Below are 27,839 nucleotides of genomic sequence, written 5' to 3' on the forward strand. Positions count from 1 at the left end.
GGATTTGGATTCACCTGGACTCCACCTTATCCAAGCATGTGACACGCTGCTACAGGACTGTTGAGGTACAAACACGTAATGTTCCCATTGCTGAGACCATCAGTGCCTTGTTAACCCCTGTGCTGTCTTGTGGGGTCCAGATGACCCCACTGCCAACTCCCGGCACGTTAACGTTGGCAGTGGGGTCATCTGGACCCCACAAGACAGTGCATAATATGATTACATGAAGTCTTTCCACCTTTATCCACCTTTGTCATGATAGGGAGAACACGTCAATGCAAGGGTGGGGTCATCTGGACCCCACAAGATAGCACAAGGGTTAAGAGAAACAAACACACTGGACCCTCAGAACTCAAAGACCACTCTGTAGGGCACTGGGTACCAAATGAATTTTTTTTTGTTCTTGTTGTTTCATTTATAATCTGATTCTTAAGGAAATCTTATTTAGGAAAACTTCTAGATTCTCTCCACAACAGTTGACTCTTTTTTTTTTACGCCTATCAAGTCAAACTGTCACGTGTCTAAGATCTATCCACTACTACTTTCTTGAAGCAGCTTGCCGACATCCATCCGTCCATCTTCCTCCGCTTATCTGGCACCGGGTTGCGGGGGCAGCAGTCTAAGAAGGGATGCCCAGACTTCCCTCACCCCGGCCACTTCCTCTAGCTCCTCTGGGGGGACCCCGAGGCGTTCCCAGGCCAAGTGACAGACATAGTCTCTCCAACGTGTCCTGGTTCTTCCCCGGGGCCTCCGCCCAGTGGGACATGCCCGGAACACCTCTCCAGGGAGGCGTCCAGGAGGCATCCGGACTAGATGCCCGAGCCACCTCAACTGGCTAACTAACTAACTACGGACGCCGCTCCGATCCGCCTGTCAATCTCACACTCCGGTCTTCCCTCACTCAGGACAAGACAATAAGGTATTTAAACTCCTCCACCTGGGGCAGGGACACTCCACCCACCGAGAGATGGCAAACTACCTTTATCCGGTCGAGAACCATGGCCTCAGATTCACCCGTGCTGACCCTCATCCCAGCCACTTCACACTCGGCCGCAAACCACCCCAATGTACGCTGGAGGTCCTGGCCCGATGAAGCCAACAGGACAACATCATCTGCAAAGAGCAGAGAGGAAATCCTGTGGCCCCCAAACCAGACCCCCTCCGGACCCTGGCTGCGCCTAGAAATTCTGTCCATAAAAATTATGAACAGAACCGGTGATAAAGGGCAGCCCTGCCGGAGTCCAACGTGGACCGGGAACGGTTCTGACTTACTGCCGGCTATGCAAACCAAACTCTTACTCCAGTCATCAAGAGACCTAACAGCCCTCAGTAAGGCTCCCCGGACCCGAGACTCCCAGAGCACCCTCCACAGGATACCACGGGGGACGCGGTGGAACGCCTTCTCCAGCGAACTCCCACAATCCCTCCAGAACCCTAAAGAGGGTATAGAGAGGGTGTAAACCGCACTGTTGTTCCTGAATCTGAGGATCGACTATCGGACGGACTCTCCTATCCAGTACCCTGGCATAGACTTTCCCAGGGAGGCTAAGGAGTGTAATTCCCCGGTAGTTGGAAAACACCCTCCGGCCCCTCTTCTTAAAGAGGGGAACAACCACCTCTGTCTGCCGGTCCAGTGGTACAGTTCCCGACTGCCACGTGATGCTGCAGAGACGTGTCAGCCAAGAAACTCCCACAGCATCCAGAGACTCGAGGTACTCAGGGCAGACTTCATCCACTCCCGGAGCCTTGCCACTGAGGAACTGGTTGACTAATACCTCAGTGACTTCAGCTTGGGTGACAGACAGCCTCACCCCAAAGTCCTCATTCGCTGCTTCTTCAAAAGAAGGCGTGTCAGTGGGATTGAGGATATCCTCGAAGAATTCCTTCCACTGTCCGACAATGTTCCCAGTCGAAGTCAACAGCCCCCCACCTGCACTGAAAACTGTGCCTGTAGAGAACTGCCTTCCCCTCCGGAAAGCTGCTCAGACAGCTGAAGTGAAACCCCCAAGCTAGCAAAGCTGACAAAAACAAACGTTTCTTGTTTTTGTTTTGTTTTTTTCCAGCAGAAAAGAGGAAACAGGAGAAGAACCTATGGCTTCAAAATAAAATAATCTGCATTTTTCAGGCAAAAATCCGGAGTCTTTAATCCAAAGGGATTCATTGTGAAAGTTGTTCCCTCCCCCCATAATAATGAAAAATGTATGATAATTAGCTGTCTAATGTTAAGAGAATGCTGCTAATAAAGTTGCTCAAACGGTGGATTAGAATGTATTTAGAACATATATTTATATATATTTAGAATCAATTTTTTAGCTTCCTCTTTGAGAGATGGCTAAGGGAAATATTTTATATTTTAATGGTTCCTACACAGAACCTTGTGTACTAATAACAATAAAAGCAACTGCAGACATTCTACTGAGGATGAAGATAAACCTTACCCTCAGAAGTTTAAGGATAAGATAAAAGAAACGCTAACTTCAGCCTCATACAGGCTGGTCAGAGAGAAGATTGTCTGACATTAAACTGGTCTGTTGCCTGAAAAAGTTGGGGAGCACTGGTTTAGAGGGAATACAACCGTCTGGTTATGATCAGAGCAGAGAAAAGCAACATTCCTGCACACACACACACGCACCTGCTTCCACATTAGTTCATGCTAAAGCTGAATTAACCAACAATTCCAGCTCAGTTATGATTAACACCAGTTGGCTGAGCAATGGCTAAATAAAGATGTTAAGATGTTAAGCATTCAAAAACACACAAATGGCCTTTTTCTGAAGCAACGCTGAAGAACAAACGTCATTTTGAACGATGAAAAACTGCTGCTGGTCGTTTTTTTTAGTGTCAACCCATCAGGAAATGTGAATCCACTGTAATGAGTTGACCTATCCCTGTCATGTTTCTGTTCTCTGAGACCACAATAGGTGGCACCTCTTAACAATAATCCAATTTAAAAAGAAAAAGAGCCTGAACATCAAATCCTGACATGTAAATCTGGGCGGGGCTTCACCTGAAATGCAAACATGAAATGTAAACGACTTTATTCGACGCTGTAAATGATTGCAGAACAGTTCCTCAGACATCATAGATCTATGACTGCTGAGGAACTTTTCTTTTAGCTGTGACTTCAGTAAAACCTGAGGACGGACAGAAACCAACCAAACCCCCAACATATGGCAGCCAAGGCAGCCCCCCCGCCCCCAAACGCACACATGAGCTGAACCAATCAGGCTGGAGATCAGGAAAAGGCTTATGTCCTTAGTTCAGTTCAGAGATATTATGAATGTGCATCTGATTGTCAAAACACAAACCCTTTCAATGAGCTCTTCACACTTATGTCCTATTGCTGGAGATTCCCCCCCAAAATGAAGTTTGTGCCTCATGTGAGGGTAAAGTTCTGTCTGGACACAACAACACCTCAGAGTACAGAGAAGATTTGAAACTAAGAAGGAGAAATCTTAAAAGAATTAAATCTTTGCTTTTGGAAAAGCGTTTAGCACTGCTGGTTTTATCTAATGCAAACTAGAACTTGGCTCTGACCATGTGAGGTTTCAGTCTTCTGCCCCCTCAGAAAAGTGTGGATTTCCCCACTGAGCCCGTTAAAGTAACATATGGAGGAGCTTTGGTGCCCCGAGCCCTTCATCACACAGAGAGGATGGAGAAGAGGAGGGAACCTCAGCATCAGTCCTCTGAGCATGAGCTCTGACTGAAAGGGGAGCGTTTCAAAGAACTCATGGCTGATGTCACCTAGAGCTACAGTAAGCCATGGTGCATGTCCCACTCTGATGGAGTTTCGGCAGGAGCCTCTCTCTGTCTCGTTGCCCCAACACACTCTGACACACTTGACCTAATGAGGTCTGCAGCTAGACGGTACTCGCTGGTACGCAGCCAGCAAATGTTGGAGCCTTTCTGTAGTTTGCCGTGTATCAGTCTGACCGCAGCTCCGCTTCAACGTAGCTGCAGTGCAACGTTTCTCCTCCAACCGTTGAGCTCCTCGCCAGCAGAGCACTCATCGCGCCCTTGGAGCAGCTCCCTGCACCCATCATCTCCCGGCTGGAACGTTTGTAGATTAAAAAAAATGCTTTAAATAGGCTTTTGCTCCGATGATCTACAGGGCAGCTGCAGCACAGGAGAGGCCTGGAGGCCATGCAGAACCACACAGCAAATCTGTTTACACATTACTGGTAAAGGACATCATGAAACACAAAGAGGAGCATGGAGGACCAGGGAGCATAGTCAGGTGGGAAGTCTGACAGGTTGACTGTGACACAAATCCACAACAGTCTCCCCCTTTTTCCCTTGTGCCATCTTGTGGGGTCCAGATGACCCCACTGGGGTCATCTGGACCCCACAAGATAGCACAAGGGTTATTCGTTTTTGTAAGCAGCAGCCTTGAGTCCAGACTGAATGCATCTCAACAGCCTAAACTACCATGTTCCTAACCCTAACCTCTAGTGGGTCAGTGCTTTAAAATTCTGCGCGAAAAGCCAAGGAAAGGTTCTTCGTCTGGTCTGTTTCAAAGGTTCCCGTCGTTTGTCCGTCCTGCTCTTACCTGGCATCGATGTGGTCGAACAGATGCTGCCAGCGGTCGCTGACGTCCTTCAGCGCGTTGTTGATCTCGGCGTCCTTCGTCTTGTTGCTGGCTGTCATGAGTTGTTCTCCCAGCTGCTTCAGGTGGGTTTTATTCTCACTGAACAGGTTCATCTCCTCCATGCAGTCCTACATGACAAATTAGCGAAAAACATTTTCAAAAGCAATGCATAGTAATACAGATTATCTGATTATTTATTCCTATTTAATGCTTACTCTTGGATTTAGGGGATGTATTTAAGAAAATCAACAATACAAAAGCCTGTGTGTGATGCAGAACTTTGAGGAATCCTGACTGATACTTTCATGGACAAACCAATTAATATATTTGTTATTTTTATTTTATTTTGTGTGCATAGTGTAAAAACTTGGTGGTGACTGTTGATGAAATCCTCCTTTAATCCTGGTTAGAAGCTGAGAGAGTTTAGAAAATGCATTTGCTGCACTGCAAACCCAGCCCTGGTTGTTTCCCGCCACACCATAACTAATGCAGCACAAAGGAGATCCATGTGGTCCTTTTAGGTCAGAAACATCTGCCACTTCAGCTCCAAGCTTTTGAAAAGGTTTGCTCTAAACACAGTTTAGTTCAACTGGTAAAACCAAATAAGTATAGAGCAAAAACAAGAAAAAGATCACTTTTTTTAGGTGTTTTGTGAAAAATGTTGTGTACGTATTGGAAGAACCGATTCTGAAGCAGGAGGATCTTGTGACACTGAGACACTGATGTGGAAGGGATGTATCTGAGACTAAGTCCTGCAGGTGGAGGTGCTTCCTGCTGCAAGCTCTCACCTTCTGCAGCTTTTCCACCATTTCCTCAATGTTCAGGTCGGAGCTGTGAGCCACCTTGTTCTCCATGTGCACCAGCCAGTCACACAGCTCCTTGTTCTTCTCATTGAAGATGATCCAGGCGTTCAGGCGGTCTGCTATCTCCTGCTTACGCAGAGACACCTGGAACAAACCAGAAAAACTTCAGCTCCTAAACCGTGTGATGTGCAGCCTGAAACACAAAGAAACTCTTTTGAGTTTCCAGTTAAGAGGCATCTACAACAAGGCTGGAAGGAAATTCCTTCTGCAGGGACTGAGACATGCGAACGTTTGATTATTATGGGATGCCAAACAGCTCATGCCGTGATAACTCAATGTTTTTCATTGAGATGCGGGCGACAGCCTCCATCATGTCTCTACAATCAGTAAAAACTTCCAGATTGAAGCACGCCTGAGTTTGGATAACTGACTGCTCTGTGTTAGTTCCCCAACTGACCACTAGGGCCCTTCTACCAAAAGCAAGTCTGTCACTCTTTTCTGGACCAATTTTCCCAAAATAAAGAAGTTAAAGTCTGGTTTCAAAATGTTTTTAATCTTTGAGGCTGATTAACCCTTGTGCTATCTTAGATGACCCCACCCTTACATTGACGTGTTCTCCCTACCATGACAAAGGTGGATAAAGGTGGAAAGATTTCATGTAATCCATGGACACCAGTGAAGATCACAAATCATTAAAGAAAAAAAGGTTCAGCGCACTGTCTAGTGGGTCTAGATGACCCAACTCCCAATGGTAAAGTGCCACGTGGTGCAGGTAAAGGTTTTTAATGCTGTATCACAAAGAAACTAAGAAACAGGCCAACAGCAGACAGCAAGTGTTGAGGGGAAGCAACTGCTGCTGTTGGTCCTCTTCCTCCACAGACTCACGCACAGCTGAGGGGAAGGATGCCACTCTGCTTCCTTCCTAAAATTTTCTGGTGGAATGATGCCTTTCTTAAACCTTCTTTGAAAAGAACTGTGAGGAGCGGAGTCCTTCAGGGACGTTAGCTCTGATAGAGGGTTGTTGGAAAGTTGTGTGGTCAGAGTGGAGTTTTCAAAGTGAAAAAGAAGAAAAGAGAAACAAAAATCTGACTTCAGTTACAAGTGAAATAAAGTTCCACCCCCCCTCCAAACAAGAACCTTTCCTCCAAAGCTCACTGCTACAGGGTTTCATGGTATCATTTTTCCTTTATTACCATCCCTATTGTCCTGTTTAGCTGCAGACTAACTAAACTTCTGGATCAGAGCACCATGAAGTCACCAGAAGATGCAAAGAAACACGACGATTCTTTAACCTTCAGGTCTTAATTCCACCCCCTGCCTTAGTCACATGTCACCAGATCTGCTGTCAATTTCAGATTCTAGTTTTGAGGATTTGTCAGGAATGTCAGTTCGTTCGTCTCTATCTAAAAGTCATTTGGTGAAGTCCTGATCAGAGCTGGACGAGGTTGGATCTGCAAAGCTTCTGCTGAGCTTTTCCGTTCCGTCACGCTGTGGCTTCAGTTTCATTTTGAAACAGGTTTTAGCGGTTACACTGCAGAAACTGCTTTCATGGAGAGTCCAGCTCAGGGTTATTGAGTGTTGTGGAGCCTGATGGCCTGTGAACCCCATCATCAAACTGACACTGATCAGAGTTATGATCAATGACATCACATATAAAAGCAGCAAAAGAGGGTTTAAAGCAAATCAGCTCAAGGAGAACTCCTCTGTGTCCTCAGGCAGAAGTTGGAGACCAACCTTGAAGCAGAGTTCCTCCCACTGGCAGTGAAGGTGCTCCACCTGCTCCTGCAGCAGCAGCATGTCGTCTGCGATGATGTACTGGGAGAGGTCCGTCTTGATGGTGCTCAGCTCTGTCAGGCTCTCAGCCCAGTCCTCCAGGGAGTCCTCGATCTCCTGCATACCATAACACGCACAGAAGAGCACAGCCGGCCGTCAGTGACCCTCCCTCCACAGCACTGCCGTCCCTCCGCTCTGCCCCTCTCTTTATTCTGTCACTGTTTTTTTCCTTGGATCTCCCCGCCCCGACAGAGGATTACGGCCTGCAGGATGCAGGCTGGGGGGAAGGGTGCCTGTCGAGGGGGCGTGGGAGGGACTGACGGAGGAAGGCTGATGGTCAGGGAGAAGGACGTTGACGCAGACATTATTTGATTCCAGAGCCAAAGATGTGGAGAACGAAACGGCTGCATGTAACCTCCCAGCTCCACAGTTCTGGCTCAGCCTCTCACCTCCACCTGTCTGGGCCTGGCTCGGAGACACCCCAATGAGCAGCGCCTGAGCTGGTCACTAGGGGTGTAGAAATGCATCCATTCAAAATGCTGTCAGGGCGATATTTATTTAATTATTTAGGGGCGTACTTCCGCGTCTTGTTGTCCACTTAAACTGCTAGTTAAACTGCAGCACAGCACACTGAGCCTCTTTACAGCAGTTCTACACAGCACAGAGACAACAAGATCTCATGTAAATCAGCTTGTGTCAAATGCTAAATGTTCACTACGCCTCGTAGTTTTTGTTGTAATTAGACACGTAAATTCTTAGTCTTTGCTTGGGACGGCTACCGAACCGCCACGTTGCTGCCAGTACCATATAAAAACTTAGATTCTGGTGCTTTGTAGGCTCCGGAGGAGAAGGAGTGACGCTGCTTCACTCATCACACTTGAGATGTATCGCCATACATACAAGACACACATTGCAATGTGTATCGAATAGTCAGACTCTCGCCCACGCACACACCCCTCCTGGTAACGTCTGAGGGCCCCAACAAACGAAATGTCAGTAAAACAGACTCACAAACTTCAACTTGTGCTGAATCAGCTGCAAAGATCACATCATCCACCTGTCTGTTAACTCCTGATTCCATCAAATTCAAAGACTTAGCTTTTTACCCACAAGGCCTTTCACCGCAAATCAAGTGATTTTCACTGTTCAAAAGCAGACATAATCTCTCCTGATCCCAATAAATTGATCATATTATAATTGATTAACATAACAGAGTTTTTTAAACTTCAATTTAAGTCCTTTGTCTCTGTTATTTTGTTTATTTATTATTGATTTTTGCTACTGTTCCTGTTTCTAATACTATTAGATTAAATTATTATGCTGCTTTTGTCTTGATTAAATTTAATTTACCATGAAAAATTTTAACAACTAAATAAATAAAAGTATTACAACAAAAAGAGTAACGGGAAAGTCATTTTGATCTGAGATGAGAAAGCATGACCTGTCTTTTGAAAATAATAAAGTGGTTATAGCTTCAAGTAAAGCACAAGAAACATGTTCTTATGGTATTTTTTGCTGATGATGGAGGACAGAAAGAAAATTGCATTTCTGAGTATTGATTTTTATTTAGTCTTTGTTTTCTCCGTTTGAGCTGGAATTTGAATTAAGACTGTAGGCTGGATTGCTTCAATATTGCTCGCCATTTTTGCTGCACCGCTAATGTTAGGTTAGAGGTGTCAGGGACTGTAAGATAACGGGAGAGCTTGTTAACAGATGGATGACGGGAAAAGGAGGAGCTTGCTTTGCACAACTCACAGGTAAATTTCTAATAAACTCCAGCCACGCTGCAGACATCATCATCATCAACTTTATTTAAAAAGGACTTTAGCATAATTAAAATCGCTGTACATTAAAAAAAGAAACGATGTCCTAGAAAACACAGTCTTTTAATATAAATCATAATTAAAAGACCTGATTTGAAAATGGATCAAAAGATGATCAGAGTGGGACGTGTCACTTTAAACGCTCAAATGCCCAGAGCATTAAAGTAAGTAAAGTTTATTTATGCAGCGCATTTCTTAGAAGGAATCGAGGAACAGGGGGGGGGGGGGGGGTGGCAAAACTGAGCCTTCATGCTTCCATAGTCCTGGACTGGAGGGGCTATAAAGAAGCACAGAGCACTTTCCTCACCGTACCTCTTTCCTCTGTCAACTCTCTTATCCATTAAAATAGATTCCCCTGTTGCAGTTACTGACTTCTCACTGTTGTCTTACGCCAGATGTTCCAGTTGTCCTGGTTCTTTCTGGTCAGTAACTTATAGGCACGCGCTTGCCTCTGCGCATAGGCAAACGCGTGCGCCAGAAGTTTTCTTCCACAGCAGTCACACACTTAAACACAGCGCTAACAGGGCTAGTTTAAAAAACATGAACTTTAAAGTCACTGAGAGCTTTCTTCATCTTCCTGTGCACTGAAACCATGGAAGTCTTCCTCCTCAGTGTTGGATTGGAACAGCGTCAGATAGTCTTGGCCACACACTCTCAGTCTCTCCGTCGTTGTCAGTATCACTCTCATACTGAGGTAAATTCACTCCTGAGTTTGCGCCGTCCTCTCCGTCGCGCAGCAGACCGGCTTCTCCAAACACGTTGGTGATGGTGGATTTTTTCACACTGTTCCAAGCTGTCAAGATCCACTGGCAGACTTGTGCAAAAGTGTCTCTTCGCATGCGGCCAGTTTTAGTAAACGATTTCTCGGTGCTGGTCATTCAAGGCGCTGGTCATTCAAGCCGCTGGTCATTCAAGGCGCTGGTCATTCAAGACGCTGGTCATTCAAGGCGCTGGTCATTCAAGGCGCTGGTCATTCAAGCCGCTGGTCATTCAAGACGCTGGTCATTCAAGCCTTTTATGATGTCGTCTGGTCCGATGGAATTCTCTGATATTTTTGTTTGAAGGAATCTTTGAAAATTTGCGATTTTTTCCTCATAGTCGGGAGGAAGTTGCTGACACAGTTGTCCGTGTCCTGATGGACAGACCTTTTCGTCTCATAAATCTAAGACACCATGACGGTCCTCCTTTGAAATCCTGAATTTTCTTTTCGGTGGCGATTGTTTTTGCTTTCAGTCTAATCTGCACAGTGGAAACTCCTCGGCCATCTGCTCTCTAAGTGTTCACCCAGTCTTCTAGAAGGTTTTCCAGTTCGGGCCACCTGCTTTTATTACCTCTGAAAACTTTTTTCATCTTTTGACATTGCTCCAGTTCTTCCCGCTGCAGTTTCCAGCATCTCACCATTGATTCATTTATACCAAGTTAACAGCAGTAGCTCTGTTTCCTTCTTTATCCGCCAGCTCGATTGCTTTTAACTTGAAAGCTGCGTCATCTGCATTTCTTCTTGCATTTTCCATGATGAGCGTCTGTTTGTGCTATACATTCACAATTTACATTAAAACGTGCGTCTTCCTCGACAAATATACCGTATTCCCCCTGTCTCACTCTTTCCTTTTCTGCTCGAGCGCCCCTAGTGGCCATTTGGAAAAAATGCATAAATTAGCCGCATCATTGAATAGGCCGCAGGGTTGAAAGCCTGTGACAAAAGTAGCGGTAATTTCAAAATATGCACAATAAACTTGGTGGGATTTTAAGTAAATTTGAGTGAAAAAAGCTATTTCTGCAGCTATTTTATGTGACTGTAGGTCACATAAAAGGACTCCACAGGACTTAATTAAGCTTTTTGTGCAGAACAAAATTTGTTCTTGTAGAAATCGACTGTCTTAACTCTAGCCAACTGAACATCACTCTTTCAGCTATAGCTCCACCCACTGAAGGTCAGCTGACCTGAACTCTGCAAAGGGGGCGCCGCACATCACAGTTACTTGTGTGCGAGTACTGTTTTCCGCAGTTCTCACCTCATGGAGCTCCTGGGCTCTCTGCAGCTCGCTGTCACAGTCCGGCACGGTCCGGTTCAGTTTGGTCCTCAGCTCAGTCAGGTGTAGCATGCTGTCCAGCACCCCGGCGTCACAGCGCTCCCAGTTCTAACAGAAAAAAGCGGGTGAATCACAAAGGGGTGTGCTGGCATCTCACAGCGCTTACGCTCCTCCACAGCAACAGGAGCCTCTGTTGTCCCAAACTTTCCCAAGCAGTCGTTAATTAGAGCAGATTGGATTAAGTTACTGCTCGTCTGCAGAGACAGATGGAGGCTGGGGCCGTCTACACAGCCAGATTAAAAATAAACTCTGACCAGAAAAAGCTGCAGCTGATCTAGGACATTAAGACAAGAGGTTGAGAGAACAAGGCTGACACCAATGAGATTATGACCAGTAGGTCATTTCTGCTCCTGGTCTTCTTCACTGGAGTCTTCTGACAAAGTTTTTCAAATCTGATCCTCCAAACAAAATGAACGGGCCGTCTCGTTACAAAGGCTCTACTTCTGCAGAAAATCCCAGTGAAGAAGCTGACGCCTGTTTCCGCACTGGCAGTGTGTTGGCCCACGGATGATGGGAGTTCATGGGTCACACGCAGCGGAGATTAGACACAAACATCTTTGAAAGTCAGTCACGAGAACCAGGTCAGGCCAAGCGGAAGTCAGAGAAACTCAAGCAAAGAAGAGGAAACCACACCCTTAAGAACAGACAAGTGAAGCACAGAGTCCATCTACAGTCCAGCTCCAGATGAGTTTTGAAATGGTTTTTGGTCCAGAGTTACTCTGGGGTGGTAGTACCTGGATGATGGCCTCGGTCACATCCAGGCGCTTGCCCAGCAGCCTGTGGAGGTTGTCCCACTCCTCCTGCAGCGCCCCCAGATCCATCTGCAGCTGACTCTGCGTCTCCTCGTCTCCCATGGAAAAGAGCTGCCGACCCACCTCCAGAGTGTGGATAAAGGTGCTCTGGTACCTGTGGAACAGCAGTTCTGTGTGCTGGAGGGGGTGGCAAAGACAACTGATGAGCGTTGTTTGATCACGTTGATAGGAGAATGCTGGAGGCTTAACTCAAGGAGCCCTAAATCATGTGAGTGATAGAAACAGTAGCACCGATCAAGAGTTGATTTTCTCCTGATTTTGCCGTTTCTGGAGTCTGTAATCACTAACGGCTCTTCTGCTGATCATGACAATTTCATGGTGAGGTTTTCTCTTCGCTCTTCAAGAATCCATGAAATAAGTTGTGGGGTTCCACAGGGGTCTACTTTAGGTACAATACTTGTTAATTTATACATATTGCCTCTTGGGGATGTCATCAGGAGACATGGCGTGGACTTTCACAGCTATGCTGATGATACACAGCTTTACATCGCCGTGTCTCCTGATGACCTTGAACCTGTTAACACTCTTTTAAACTGTATTTTAGATATAAAGTCATGGATGGCAGAAAACCTCCTACAGCTTAACCAGGACAAAACTGAAGTTTTAATCATTGGTTCTGAAGACAAAAGAGAGAGATGATTTTACCACATCTTCAGAATTTTAAACCTTCTAAATGTGTTAGAAACCTGGGCGAACTTTTTGACTCTGAGCTAAATTTTAATCCCACAGATTAAAAATGTCGTTAAGACAGAATTTTATCATCTTAAAAACATTGCCAGAGTCCGCCCGTTCCTCTCTCTTGCCAGCACAGAGGTGCTGATGCATGCTTTTATTTTTAGTCGTTTAGATTACCGTAATGCCCTGCTCTCTGGTTTACCTAAAAAGTCTATTTCACGAGTTCCGACGAGGACCAGGGGGAGGGAACACATGAAACCGGTTTTAAAATCGCTACATTGGCTCCCTTTGTGTTTCAGGATTGATTTTAAAATCCTTTTAATTGTTTATAAATGTTTTATGGTCTTGGGCCTTCTTATTTAAATGATATTCTTTTAAAATATGAGCCCTCGTGGACCCAGAGGTCCACCAGTGCTGGCCTTTTAGTTGTTCCTAAGGTGAGGACCAAAACTTATGGTGAGGCTTCGTTCTGCCATTATGGTCCTCGCCTGTGGAACAGTCTGCCGGAGAGCCTCAGGGCAGCAGGGGCTGTAGTGGTTTTTAAGAAAAAGCCTTACCGTGGTGATTGTAACCATCCAGAAACCTGTTGTCTTATGCTGCTTCATGGTGTACCCGCCCCCCTATAATCACCTTCCTACCCCCCCTCTCTAATATCCCTCTTACTTCCTCCCTCCTTTCCTTTTCCGTCCGGTCCAACACAAAAGATTTTGATTAAAATGAATAAAGTTTGGCCTCGATTACAAAAGGGGTTTATTCAGACATACTTTTGGTCTGTCAGAAGATTCATAACCCCTGTTGTTAAAGAAAAATATGTCCAACACAAGAGGCCTTCAGCTCTCATCTGTTTGCCCAGCTGTTGGACAGGACAAGTTAAAAAATAAAAATAAAAATAAGAAGAAGCTGAAGACATACCATTTTAATTTCACTTTTAGTTGATTTTAACTGCTAATTTATTCTATTAGTTTTAGTATATGCTATTTTATGTATTGAATTTCATTTTATGCATCTTATTCTCAATTTGTTTTTACATACATCTTGTGTCTTTAATTTTAGAATCTTATCATGATTTCAGCCCCAGTGTTTCTTGTGGGGATCTTCTTTGCCAGGGCTTGCCGGCTTGGTTGGTGGTTGTTGCTGCAGTTGTTGCCCTTGCTGGGGCAGCTGGAGTCTAACTTTGCAGCTTCGAGGCTGTGAAGTCAACCCCGTTGTTGTCCCTGTCTGGGTGGGCGCTGTCGCGATGTTCCAATGGCCAGGCTTATTCATTAATTTCAATTTTTTTACATAGTCATTATTCATTGTACGTGGGGGTCATGGGTCATGTGTTTTAACGGGAGTGGGAAGGGTGAAGGGTGGGTTGGGTTTTTACTGTAATATTGTGTGTTTTCTGTTTTTATTGTTAAAGCACTACGAGATGCGCAAAATTCACGAGAAGCGTTATTTTATAAATAAATTTTGATTTGATTTGATCTGATTCTATAGGTATGAAAATGTTTGTTAGAGGTGTTGGTGATTTCAGGGTCCTCACCTGCAGCTCCTGCAGGGAGTGTCGCATCTGCTGCAGGCTGCAGCGGGCGGGGCCTGCTGGGGGAAGGAGGGTCTGAGCGTCTGACAGGAATGTCTGCAGCTTCCTCAGGCTGCGGCTGTACTCATGCCAGTGCTTCACCAGCCCCTCCACTAGGGAGCGCCGCTGCTCAGCCCGCTGCACTGCCCCCTGCCAGAGCTCCCTGAGCCGGGCCAGCTTCAGGACGAAGTCACTCCTTCAGGATAACACAGAACATCTGAAGTTGGAGTTTCTGTCTAAACCAAAGCAGCAGGGTGGGGTTCTCAGCTGTGCGGAGGGGTTTAAACCCTAGAACTTCATGCGTCAGAGTCAGAGTCAAAACCCAAAAATTCTGAAAGAAAAACGTGTTCAATGTGACATCATTGTCAACATTCTGTGGGGATAAGAAGCAGATTTTACCAGTAAGTCATTCCAATTTCATCATTCTAACAGCCATGAACGCCGCGTAACGGACGGGCAGCACCACCCGGCCATAGCGCCTTCAGGTTGGTGGTACACGGTCAAGATGTTTGACGTGAACTTGGTGTGTCTCAAAGTGTCATCAGGAGACTTTCATCAAAACTACTGCAGCGTTTGTGACAGACCCAGGAGTGGAGCTCCGCCAGTGACAGACCTCAACCAGTAGCAGAACCTAAGGACCTCTGACCTAAGACATGGTTTAGGAAATGCCACACAGCTTCAGGCCTGTTTACCTGATGTGAGGGGTACTAGGGTTTCCAGAAAAACCATTCACAACCAACTCCACCGCTTTGACTGGAGAGACAGACGACCGCCATCAACATTTGCAATACGAGACCATGTGACCTGGACAGTACTGTCCTGTTTACTGATGAGTGTCGGGTCCCAGAAATGGTGGTTCCCAGGGTTCTCTTTAGAAGAGGAGCAACAGCCTGGACAGGCATCATCAGTCAGCGCAAAACTGATTTGGTTCTTGTAGATGATCCAGTCACTGCATGTTTTCACCTCAGAGACATCATAGAATCACCATTGTCATCCAATTCCAGCAGAACACCCCCAACTTCTGCTCATGGATGATAATGTTCCACCACATGGTGCCAGAATTGTCCCAGCTGGACTTCAGAAAGTGGGAGTGGCTTATTTAGTTTGGCCAGCAATGACCCCAGGCCTGAACCCCGTAGAGCAGGTCTGGGACCTGCTGAAGCAGAGACTGGAGGATTGTACCCCACCTTCAAGTGACCTGCTAGAACCGCATGTAGCACTTGCCTCACAGCAACATCATAAGGCTGGTAAGGAGCAGAAGACGTCACTGTCAAGCTGTCATTGCAGCAAATGGTGGAAATAGGCAGTATTGATGAGGTCAATCTTTGTTATTTGGGTCTATCTTTATCATTACAGTATTTTGGGGGGTAATAAATATCAAACTAAATAAAAAGGTGTGTCTTCTCATGTATTATTAGCAAACTATTACACAATTCCTTAAAATTTAAATCATATAAGAGAAACAAAAATAGCATTATCCCTGACTTATTGTGAGTGAAGATGTTGAGCCAGCAAATGTTTGAAGTTCTCAGATAAAAATGTTCATCACCAACCATCGCTTTCCTGCAGCTGTTCAGCTTATCTCCTGTTTGTTTGTCCCCATCTTCATACCAAGCTTCCTGCATCTCTGAATATTTTAGACAGAAGCTATTTGAAGCTAAAACAAAAAACCTTCATTCTTTAAAGTAGACTTTCCATTTCCAAGAATGAGAGGAAGAGAGTGCAGAAGCAGAAAAATGAAGTCTCTCCCAAAAGAAGTCTGTTTTTTGTTTAAGTAAGGGAAGCTGAGTTTGTGAGTGTAAAGGAGCTTTCTGCAAAAATCTGTAAAAGTTCGGATGGGTCAGCTGTTGAAACCAGCTGAAAGAACTTCAACACAAATCCTCCTCAGTCTGTCAGACCTGCAAGTCACAGGTTCAGTCATGGATTCTGTTGCTGCCGCATCTGGTTCAAAACTTGAAACTAAAACATCTTTGGAGTCTGTTTGCTGAACTTTCCTCCTAAAGCAAAGAATCTGAAAGACCTGTCGTGGTTTAAAGGAAAACCGTTTCCCTCTGATGAATCATCTTACCTGTCCTCCACCTGTCCTTTCTGCAGCAGAAGAAGAGCTTCAGCAACGACAGAGTGTAGAATCTGGTGAGCGATGAGGAGGTCTGCCTGGAACCGCTGGAACACAAAGACCCGTCAGATTCTCCTTCATCTGGTTGATGATAGGATCTTCTTTGAATGGGGGGGGGTCACCACCTTGTGTATGCATAGCTGCTGCCTGAGGCCGCCGTAGGAGCCGGCGATGTCCACAGCCAGACCGTCCTCCATCCTCTGCAGGAAACTCATCCAGCTGTCACACTTCTGCTCAAACGTCTGACACCTCAGCGTCTCCGTCTGCAGCTCGCTGCAAAGGAAAGCTCAACTTCAGCTTGTTAATCAACAACATACGGCCGCCTCAGGGCGCTACGACAGAGCAAAGAAGCACCAAATCACGCCAAGTTATTCCAAATCGGTTTAAGCCAGATTGGCTCCACTTAAGGCAAATTATTGGATGAATGCTATAAAGCGTTCAACCCACTGTTTTCCTGTTTCTCTTTCTTTATTCTAGAATCTTCCGCCATTTTTTTTTGCCAATTTTCAGCTATTTCAACCATTCAGCTATTCAAATGTTCAGCTCTTTTGCTCATTCCAGCTATGACTTTTGGTCCTTCAAATCCTTGAACTTTTCTAGATGTTCCAGGATTTTTGGCATTTTCCATTGAAATACATGGGGAATCCTTTGTGCCGAAGCTCGCTGGTTCAATACCCGAAGCTGGCATTTTCACAAAAATATCTTTTTTGGTACTGGTCTGTTTTCACTTTATTTATGGTCAACTTTGATCATTTCTTTATTTTTTCATTCATTATTTATTTTGGCAATTATTACCTTTTAAGTTTCATTTTCATTCAGCAATATAGCCTTCATTTTCTTCTGGGAGTGCGGCTCCTTCTAGTTTTAACCGTTTTTAATAGTAGTTTACATATATGTCAATCCAACAGTTAAAAATGGAGTTCTTCCAAAGAAGCAAACGGGTGACTGTGAAGATGAAATCTCCCCTCAGAGCTCATGTGCTCAGCCCATCAGACAGACTCAGCTGGTGATTTCAGCAGGGTCTGTCCCTCCATCCTTCCCCACATCAAAACGCTCTGTTTCTCCTCAACATGCAGAACTGAGAGCCCGCCTTAGAAACCAGAACTACTTGCAAGAGTCTAACACCACAACAGACTCTAAACCTTCAGCGTTTTCCCAGCAACATCAGCACAAGCGTCACTCAACCTGAATTTAAACTAATTAAAATTGTTAATGTGATCCTTTCATCTGCTTTGTGTTGACCTGAAGATGGTTCTCATTTCCACAGGATGCGACATCCTAGCTTTTTGGAGAAATAGGTATAAAATGGGCGGCACCCAAAAACAGCAAAAGGCGGAGCCTCAGTGATAATAATAATGGATTGGATTTATCTGCGCTTTTCAAGACACCCAAAGCGCTTACATTGTGTCCATTATTCATTCACTCCTCATTCATACTTGGTGATGGTAAGCTATGGTTGTAGCCACAGCTGCCCTGGGGCAGACTGACAGAGGCGTGGCTGCCATTTCGCGCCTACGGCCCCTCTGACCATCACCGGGATCATTCATGCACATTTACACACCAGTGGAGCCACACTTGAGGCAAGGAGGGTGAAGTGTCTTGCCCAAGGACACAATGACATTTTGGCTGGTGGGAGCGGGGATTGAACCACCGACCCTTCGATCATTGGACGACCCGCTCAACCACCTGAGCCAGTGTCACCCCAGTGAGTCATCTTACTTCCAGGTTTGAAAAGAGCTCAGGAAAGTAATATTTTATAAAATACTTGTTCTTTTTTGTTGTCAAAGGTAGTATTTTATCATGGATATGGTTTACTATAAAAGGCTTAAGAAAAGAAAGTTATAGACCCTTTAAATCTAACCACAATGCAGAAAACTAATGGGAACCAGATTTTTGGTCTTTTTCTTGCTGATTTTAGGATAAATCAGTTTTGCTTTGCTGATATTGAGAACGGATTAAATTTGTGTATCAAGCGCCTACGATTTTCTCGTGATCTAACCTGGACAAAGTTCTTGCACTTTTGCACATTTTTTAATTGGCTTCAACCCAGAAGTTTGTGATTATTCCCAGACCTTAAAGTCCCGCTCCGATCATCTTGTGATCTATTCTTTCCAGTGGTCACATAGTTAAATAAAAGATTTGGGGGGTTGTTGTTGTTTTTAGTCAAAATACAGTGTCGTTTTCTGTAACAGTTTCTGCAGAGCGGCAGGAGTTCATTAGAAAGAGTTCTGTGGGGGGCTGTTGGTGGCAAATAAACCTGCTCGTTTCCCATCATCCCTTTTTTACACTCTCTCGCTAGTTTACAGCCCCTTACAACCTATTAGCATTGAAACAAAAATGGCCAGTAATTTTGGATATCAGCTGCGACCATCTCTAGGAGAACCCAGGGGGCGGAGCCCTCAGGGGACGTTGCAGCCGATCTGCACAGAAACCCAAGAACCCAGAAACCAGAACACAAGAGGCAATCATAAGACCAAGTCCCTTTCTGAGCTTAAAATACCTCTGAGTACTCAGAGCGGTCTGAACATACTTCATGACTGCGTACGGAAGAAGGCCCGATCAGGTCAATGCAGGTCATCCTGCAGAGAAATCACCTCCCGCTCCTCAGCCTCACTGACCTGCAGGCCTCCTCAGCTCTGGAGGAAGCATCGGCCCAGCCACGATTGATGTGCTGCAGACGGCGGGCGGTGACGTCACCCAGCATCAGGCTGCGGCCCAGCTCGTTCAGGATGTCCAGGTCAGCAGACAGACCGCTCAGCTCCAGTAGGCCAGACTGCAAGCATATGGTGGCTTCAGAGGGATCACAGCAGTCTGGTCGGCTGCACGCGTGACCCCACAGCTGAGGACCAACACAAACGGAACTCCTGGCTCCATTCATCTCAAAAGCAGCATTTTGTGGAGTCCTCCTTCCATTCAGACCACATTCAGATAAGCTCAGAAAGAGTCACAGCTGACGTCAGCCTCAGTCTAAATCTGAACAGTTGAAGCAGCAGCTTGATCCAGAAACAGAACATTTACTCACAGAAAGCCTTCATGCTACATCCAAAACATTCATGTTCATGCTGTTCATCATTAAAGAACAGGACGAGTCACAACTGACATCTTTCTGATGGACAAACCTTTTTAAGTTAAAGATACAATTTAAATGAAAAACAAAATATATTCGTCTGTTCAGAGATCTAAAGGACACAGGAGCATAACTCATGAGTCTGAGGGGACTCACCTGGTCCATGTCGGCCCTGTTGTCCAGACGCTGATGCCAAACCTGCAGACTCTTCTCCAGGGACTCCAGGATCTTTTCAAACTCCTGCAACCTCTGAAGCTCCTCCTACAGAAGAGAGGCGGGGGCCGGCGGGGGGAAAACAAGTCTTAATTTGTAGGTCAGTGTGACATGTTGACCACAAAGCAGATTCGGATTATCAGCTGTAAATGGTAAAGGACTGCAGCAGGAAGGCAGTGGAGAGGATTTCCAGGTCTGACCATGTCTCTGAGCTTCAGAACTCTGCAGAACTCAGAGACACTCAGCGAGTGTGAAAACATGAATCCCTCATTCATGAATACCTGCAGCTGACCCAGCCTCTGAGACAGCTGCTGGCTGAGCCGCAGGACCCCTCGTGACAGTAAGCGGCTCTCTGATTGGATCAAAGCGGTGGCGGAAGGATCCAGGAGGCTGACCAAGTCCTTGGAGGCTTTCAGCACCCCCTCCAGGTCAGACTGTAGGCACTTGGTTCTCCTCAGCAGACCCTGAAAGAAATAACGGCCTGAGTGTGCAGCTCGTGGAAGCTTTAAACACTGACTGAAAAGGGAGATGGAAAAGAAAAGAAAGAAAAGCTGAGGAGAAATTATGCCAGAGAGCCCAGAAGCTCCAAATCAGTCTTTTAAAATCATTTTTATAACAAATTATGCCTAGATCTTTTTGTTCATCATTTTATTTTATGCTGCAGCTGGAATTGGTTGGTTTCAAACTGTTAGCGTGGTGTGAGCGTCTAGAACCGTCAGGATCAGCTTTCTGGTTCAGGTCCAGTGATGCTCGTTCCCTTCATCTGATGACCTGTGTGAAGGGTCAAGGAGCCGTTCGGAACGGTTTGTTGGACCATTCTGAGGGGAAAGACGGAAGTCTCACCTGGACGTTGTGAGTCTCTGCAGTCGTTTGCTCCACTGAAGCTTCCTGTCTGGGTCCAACTTTCAGCTCTGAGGTGACGTCACGCTGAAGCGCCTGCAGTCGCTCCGAGGCAGACCCAGCCAGCTGAGAATAAACTTCCCAGGCCTGTAGGATCTCCTGACTCCTGAGGAGCTGCCGGTCCAGAGCTTCTAACACTTTGGTCCAGCTGGAAGGCAGAGAATCAGTGTTTTTACCAAATATTAGAATATCATGAAAAAGTGCTTTCATTTCCATAATTCCTTTCAAAACATGAAGCTTTGGTAGAAAATAGATTCAGGGTCCAGGTCCTGATCAAAGATGAAATCTGCATCTCCATCCTGATCCTCAGCAGAAGGAATCCTGAAGTCCTCTAGAACTTTCTGCTAGACCGTTGCAGTGGTTTTGGACTGAAGACAGCAGAGTTTATAAACACCAGCTGGATCCTGCAGTCCAGATCCTGACTGACCGTGGAGATTTCACTCTGGTCATCCAGCAGCTCGGGTTCTGGTCCTCCCCAGTCTTCCACCAAACTCTTGAACCAGGACGTTGGACCTCTGGCCAACAGTCCTTCTTCTCCTTGGTCCGGTTGAGACGTTTCCTCCGTTGGTCCAGAAACAGAAGTGGTTTGACCCGAAGAATCCGACAGCTGGAGCCCGTCTCCTGAATGTGGTTTTTGAAGCTGTTCCTCATTCCACTCCTCCTGGAGGTCTGCAGGTTCTTGAATCTTTTTGATGATCCGCTGAAGTCCTCAGTCGTCTCTGTTACTGCTTCTACCTCTCCGGACACATTTTGTCCTTCCATCAGACCTTCTGTTGATCTGCTCGGACACGTCGCTCCGTGAACAGCCTCCTTAGCTAGGAACTTTAGTGGTTTCAGTAGATGGAGGGGTCAGTGATGGTCTTCTGGATAGATTTCAGGTCTGAAGTCTTTCCCATTTTCAACCAGACTGAACCAATTTAATGACATCTGGGGAACCTGTGCTTTGAGTTCAGTAGATAATAAGTTTGTGAAACTCAGTTTAATATTGTGCAGATTTCTCCACATTTTCAAAAATCCTGTTTTTGTGGGTTTATGGGCAGGAACCCCAATTTAAGGAAAAATAATTAAATTATTGAAATAATTTAAGCAGTGGGACCTGAATCTGTATTTTATGAAAACTCAATTTTTGGACGGAATTATGGAAATAAATCCACTTTTCCATGGAAAGTGTCTGAACATGAACTGAGGGCAGGGGTGTGTGCTAAAGCTGAGCGCTGGATAACCTTTCTCCCCACCCCCCTTCAATGCATAATGCAGCAAATTCTATTTCAACCAAAGCAAATGTGGGTCCAACAGGTCAGAGAAAAAAGTCCAACTTCTCAGTTTGGCAGCAGATTTCTCCTGTCAGCTGACTGATGGGCATCCGTCTGCATGCCAGCATCCGTCTCACCTGCTCCTGCGTCTGTCTGTCCGTTCACTGACGACGGCAGCTGCAGCGGGACTGATCAACTCTCGGAGACGCAGCACGCTCTGGTGCAGATCCTCCCACTCAGCCTCAGAGGAGCAGGCTTCTTGAAGCAGGAGCTGTGTGAATACACAGGAACATCATGCTTGTAACCAGTCGTTCTGCAGCCGTTCTAGCAGAAAAGGTCTTTTTGCAAACACCTGCAGCTTCTCGTGCAGATGCCTCTGAGCCTGCAGGCAGAGCTGTGGGCTGCAGAAATACTCCAGCGTCAGAGACACTCTGATGGATTTCAGCACCATGAGTCTCTCCAGGTTCTCCACACTGGTCCATAGCTGCTCTGTCCGGCTTAGCCTTTGTCGTGTGGATTCAGTCTGCAAAAGACAAGAACAAGTAGAAGGCAGCAATGCGGCCATCACCAGTGCCAGATTGTATTTACTGGTTAATTCCATGTTACAGCTGCATGTCCTTCTGTGGTACCTGCAGGCTGAGAGACGCACAGGCGTGGGTGGACTCATCTATCCAAAGAAGAACATCACAGCTGCTCTCCTCTCTTAGCTGCTGAAGGGCTGCATGTTTCTGCTTAATCTTCTGCTCCAGCTCCTGATTCACATCACGGTGGAAAGATTTGGAGAGTTCACATTTGAAAGGTGAGATCCCTGGTTTATTTGAGCATCTTTACTGAGGCCTGATTGATTCTCACCTGGCAGTTGCTGATGCGTCTCTGTACTTCTGTCCTGCTGCTGGGTTTCTGAGCTGAGTCCATGCAGCGGTTCTGGTCCTTGATCCAGCCGTTGACCTGCTGCCGCCGGGTCTGTGTGTCCATCTGCTCCCTCAGCTGCTGTTCCACGTCGTTCAGCTGGAAAACCAGATGTTTTGACTGAGATCACTAGGTTTCTGTCAAACATCTGTGTGACCATGTGAGCATCCCACCACAGCGCGCAGTTAAAGAATAACGGATGAAGCTCTAAAATAAATTCAGAGTTTGATTTTGAGCAAAGTCTTCTCATGAGCCTATTGGAACTTTTAGAAAGGTTTTGTTAAAAATTCAAATTTTATTTGTGGAAAACATTTTTTTCCCATTGCTTCTTGTCAGGCTTTCTTTAACGAATCGCTTTCCGTCTAATGAAGAATCCATCAACAGATCCAGCTCTGGGTCTTGCTCAAAGACACTTAGACAGGACGTCACAGACGTGACAGAGCGTAGCAGAGACACATCACTGTACCTGTACACGAAGCCTTTGCTGCAGGTTGAGCCACTTCTGATTTAAACAGCCCTGCTCTTCTGCAAACTGGTTGGCGTCACAGCGCCTCCACTGGCTTTCCTCTGTACTGCACAGCTGGAACTGCTGGTTGGTAAAATCCACTATGGCCTGGCGGGCAGTCATCTCAGTGAGACACTCCTAGGAAAAGACAGGGAAGGGGTGAGGCTTTAGTCGCACACACACACATGATCAGTTATGCTCCCCCTCTCAGGTTCACTTTGTTTCTACCTTGCAGTATTTCTGGATGTCAGTCAGGTTGGCGGTTGTGTGACTGCGATGCTTCTCCAGCTGTGACTGGGATGCTGTGATCCAGCCTTGCAGCTCCAGCAGGACTTCCTTTGGGGACAACTCCTCCATCCACAGCTGAGTGTTTTGGATTAGAATTGAACTTTTATGGTCATTAAAACAAGTGTAAGTACAACAAAATTGCTTCAGATAGGAAGGAGAGGAGACAGTGGTGCCAAAAATAAAAAATAAATCCTACATCTGTTCTCTTCTCGCATTGGGGGCAGGTGTAAGTAAGTAAGTAAGTAAGAGTGCAGGTGAAGAAAAAAAACGGACTCTGCCAGGTTTAACAGAAGTCAGAGAAGGAAAGTGAAAGGTTTTCTTCAGGTGAAGCACTGCTTCTCAGTTGATTTTTGGTAGAATCAAATTTGAATTGGAATTGAATAAATTCTTCAGATCAGAAAGTGACTTCAGCTTTTTCACCCTGTATGAACATTTGTATCATATTCTATACAAATCCCATTAGCATGATCAAAACATGACTTAAAAACCCATTGCACCATGATTTGTTCCCTGTAGTTCACTATCACTCCACTAGGGGCAGTAGAAAGGCTTTTCTTGGTCATTTCAAAACAGCTGCTTCCATGAAATCTAAAAAGGAAAATTGATTGGTGGGAAAAGGTAACGGTAAGCTAAATTTCAAACCTTTATGGCAAGAATAACTTGATTTTCCAACTATTTTTTGTGAATTTCATCAAAAGGTTAAACAAAGCATAATAATCCTATAAAAAGAAGTGTTATGTCCATTTTGTGATGTAGTGAGCTCTACAGGCTTCTGTAAAGTGACACTGGCGAGTGTTTAAGATTGCAAAAAGATGGGCTGTGCAGTGGTTGGCTGCTGGGCTCCTTCTGTGAGGGGAGTCCATGTTCCCTCTGAGGGTTTGGGGTTTTGGGGTGTCTTCAGCCTGAAGGGCCTGGTCTACAATAGACCTGACAGTCTGTTTTAGGACTGGACTGGTCTGCCAAGTCTAAGGAACTATATTAAATCTCAGTGATCATGAACAAGAGGAAGGGGGTGTAAAAAAAAAAAAAAACTTCATTTGAAGTCTGGGGGAAGAGAAAAGAGCCAAAAAAAAAAAAAAAAAACAACAGAAGGAGGGAACAGTGCAGAGAGAAGGAGTAAAGGGTGAGGAGCGACAGGGAGGGATGGAAAAGCAGAGAAAGCTTGAGAGCCGAACATTGAAATCAGAGGAGAAGGAGAAAAATACAAAATAATAAAGACAGATGAGGGGATGTGGTTTCACACCAATATGGCAGAGAAGAGTCCTCGGGACAGCATTGTGCCTCACAGTGGGGGTGTTCAAAGCTAATAGGAGGTAGAAAGATGGAGTCCTGAAAAACCAAACTGTAATTTAGCTGTCATGTGGGCCAGAAAAAACCTCATTAGATTGAGAAACAATGGGATGTGGATGGTTGGAGATGAAGCTCCTGCTCACATTTCATTCATTTTAAACAGTTTTATGATGTACAAAAGAATAGAAGTCACAGAAAAATAGAAATCATGGAGACAATACTAAGAGTGTGACACCAAAGTGTATTCATGTGCTGTTTTCTTAGCCATTTTTTATTATTACAATTTTTACTCTTACTCATGCTACTTTGTTTTTCTAACTACTGTACTTCTTGCTTGGCTGCTGTGAACAACTCAATTTCCCTCCGGCGATCAATAAAGTTCTATCTTACTGATGATTTTGCCATAAACACAATGACAGAGAAAAACCACAGCCAACTCCATCACATGTGGTTTGCCTTCAAAATTGAATGTGAAATATTTAAAAAGGTTGTAGCTTTGAAATTTTTGGTTTAAACAAAACACAAGAGTTATGACACATCATTGTTGGAGTCAATATTCCCTTGGAACCTTGTAGTTAAGTGAAGCTCTGCCTATTTATAGTTTTAACACAGTTTTGACATCAGATTTAGGAAACTGTAGATAAAGAAGAAGCCCCTCCCTGCGTGTCACATGCTCCGTGTGAACGTATTATCACACCACACACGCCTGGGAGGAATTAATGACCATCTCCAGGTAGACTGGTGACAGTCAGTGATCTCACCCACAGCCTCAGTTTTTATCAGAACAGTGAGGAACCAGCCGAGAACACGGGTGCTGCCATGATGTTCAGGCAGCTGCGATCAAAAGCTGCTAAAAAAAACATGCATGGCACCATTAGAAATGGGTTTCCTCACCTTAAACAGATCTTTCTGAACGGCTGGCAGGTCTGCCAGCAAACCGGACCACTCCAGCTCTATCTGCCTCAGCTGAGTGTTGATGGCGCTGAGGTGTAGGTCCAAAGTTGTCGCTGTTTTCTCCTCGTCTTCATGCAAGGCTGCTTCTGCTTCCATCAGATGGATTAGCTGGGAGGCCGTGCCAAAAACTGTCACCTTCAGGTCGGTTTTGGCTTCCAGCTCTTTCATCAAAGCCTAAAATAAAAAAAACGTTCTGTTGTCGTTTATCCCACCGTAATGAAGAGACGTCAAGAGCGTCGCTCACCACTGCCTGCAGGCAGACGTCATGCTTTTGGTGGACATCCATCCCATCGGCCGAGGAGACAAGCTGGCTCCATCTGTGCGTCTGCTCTTTTGCACCACTCATCCAGTGTCCCAGCGCAGCAGCGTCCTGCAGGAACCTGAGGTAGAAGAAGAGACCGTTCAGAAACCGACAGCAAAAGAGAAAGTCAGCTTTAAAGATCCAGTCAGAACTTCTATTCTGTGAAAAGAAATAACTGTTTTCTCATCTCCTCCTTCAACAGTTGATGATTTTCGTCTGATTCTTTAATTTTTAAATACTTCATTACACTGAAAATCTAAAAAGTTTAAATTTTGTCTTTAGAAAATGTCCTGAATACGAATACTTCAGTTCAGCATCTCACGCGTTTTTTAGAGTCCTTGTTCTCTCAGAGATGACGCAGGCGCTCTCCAGCTTTTTGTGAAGTGACTTCCAGCGAGTCTCCAGGTTGAAGGTGGACACGCCCACGCCACAACAACCCACCGTCTGCAGCCAGCGTCCCGCTTCCAGCATGTGAGCAAACCGCGCCTGGTTTCCCTTCAAAACGCCACACAGGTCCTGTCAGGAAACAACTTGACATCAACAAAAGCCGAGCAGCAAACTTCAGATCCACACAGGTGTTCCGTCTGATCAGGTGAGCCAGCAGAGGTCTTGTCATGCTGACTTATTCTGCCAGTTTGGGTCTCAGCCAACACAAACATTAAGGCATGTCTTAAAGAAGAATTAGAGTTGAATCTTAAAGAAAATAACGACAGGAATAGAAGACGGTGGACTTTAAGTTATGGTTCATATTTACTTCCAAAGCGATTTTTACTTGTGATAAAGTCCCACTCTTATCATCCTTTGATCTGTTTGATCTATCTATTTTCTGAATATCTGGCTGCAGACACAACACCCACAGGCCCTGATTCGTATCTCTGGGGACTTTAACCATACCTGCACCCCCCTCTCAAGATTCAAGATTCAAGAGGTTTTTATTGCCATATTCTGTGTAGCTACACAGAGTAGGAATTTGTTTCGGTGCAAATGTGCAACATAAAACAGAAGAACAGTAAGCAACAAAATTTTTACACAATGGACATAACAAAAAATATAAATAGAGTCAGTAGTGCAAGGAGTGTCAAAACAGTGCAACTGAGAATGTTCAAGGTGCAGGTAGTGGGCTGGTGACTGGTTGGACATTGACGTGAAATTTAGGGGGGGGGTTACAGGGCCCTCTGCCACCCTGTCCAACTTCACCCAGTATGTAAACTGTCATACAAGGGACGGGAAAACTCTGGACCTTCTATCTGCCCCCCTCTCCCCTTTAGGACTGATCACAACCTGGTCCATCTCTCCTCTGCTTACACTCCAGTGGAGACAGGCCACAGTTTGTGAGGCTGCATGACTGTGTGTCTGATGTGGTGGTCTGCAGCCCGGGGGCACCTCAAGGGACTGTGCTCTCCCCTCTCCTGTTCACCCTGTACACACCAAAAACACTATTTTTATTGGAGTGGGTCCTAAAGGCCTAAAGTGGTTTACAGTCATAAGTCCCATTCACCCGTGCACACACACACACACTGGGGCCAACATGTGTGAATGTGGGGCTCAGTGAAGCATCACAGGAACAGATTATGGCAGACGTCCCGGAGATAAATGCTGGGAATCAGGTGGAGATGGTTCGAGAGGAGGATGAGGGCAAAGAGAAGAGCAAAGAGGAGGTCCATGGGTGCAGAGGAGGACATGAGGGTGCATGGTGTGAATGAGGAAAGGGTCAGATGGAGGCGACGCTTAAAGTGAGCAGCTAAAAGACAAAGGAGAAGAATTCAAGCTAAAAGCGGTAAAAGACAAATGTATTTTCCCATAGATCACAAAAATCCTTGAACCCCTTCATGCATGCTCAGTAGAGGGGCCTGCAAGAAAGCATCCTATTGTATGTTAGTTTGATGGATGTTCTGAGTGTATTTTCATTCATTTC

At 45.5% G+C, this 27,839-nt stretch overlaps 1 protein-coding gene across 4 annotated transcripts in view; it reads right to left on the reverse strand.

Annotated features, from left to right (window-relative positions):
* Positions 1-27,839, reverse strand: part of LOC101172372 (nesprin-2) — a 162,166-nt gene that overhangs the window by 19,912 nt on the left and 114,415 nt on the right. For all 4 annotated transcript variants that reach the window (XM_023951858.1, XM_023951859.1, XM_023951860.1 and 1 more), the window contains 21 exons: positions 26,247-26,440; positions 25,868-26,003; positions 25,564-25,797; positions 23,320-23,454; positions 23,053-23,229; positions 22,530-22,685; positions 22,307-22,429; positions 22,030-22,200; positions 21,815-21,948; positions 20,368-20,572; positions 19,806-19,988; positions 19,468-19,572; positions 18,863-19,017; positions 16,370-16,517; positions 16,197-16,291; positions 14,093-14,324; positions 11,815-12,009; positions 11,003-11,128; positions 7,126-7,281; positions 5,377-5,535; positions 4,550-4,716 (listed from right to left, as the gene is read on the reverse strand). In XM_023951858.1, coding sequence (XP_023807626.1) covers positions 4,550-4,716; positions 5,377-5,535; positions 7,126-7,281; positions 11,003-11,128; positions 11,815-12,009; positions 14,093-14,324; positions 16,197-16,291; positions 16,370-16,517; positions 18,863-19,017; positions 19,468-19,572; positions 19,806-19,988; positions 20,368-20,572; positions 21,815-21,948; positions 22,030-22,200; positions 22,307-22,429; positions 22,530-22,685; positions 23,053-23,229; positions 23,320-23,454; positions 25,564-25,797; positions 25,868-26,003; positions 26,247-26,440 — 3,386 coding nt within the window. The remainder of the gene's footprint in view (positions 1-4,549; positions 4,717-5,376; positions 5,536-7,125; positions 7,282-11,002; positions 11,129-11,814; positions 12,010-14,092; positions 14,325-16,196; positions 16,292-16,369; positions 16,518-18,862; positions 19,018-19,467; positions 19,573-19,805; positions 19,989-20,367; positions 20,573-21,814; positions 21,949-22,029; positions 22,201-22,306; positions 22,430-22,529; positions 22,686-23,052; positions 23,230-23,319; positions 23,455-25,563; positions 25,798-25,867; positions 26,004-26,246; positions 26,441-27,839) is intronic.

The sequence above is a fragment of the Oryzias latipes genome, chromosome 22, assembly GCF_002234675.1.
Source record: "Oryzias latipes chromosome 22, ASM223467v1".
NCBI classification, from domain to species: domain Eukaryota; kingdom Metazoa; phylum Chordata; class Actinopteri; order Beloniformes; family Adrianichthyidae; genus Oryzias; species Oryzias latipes.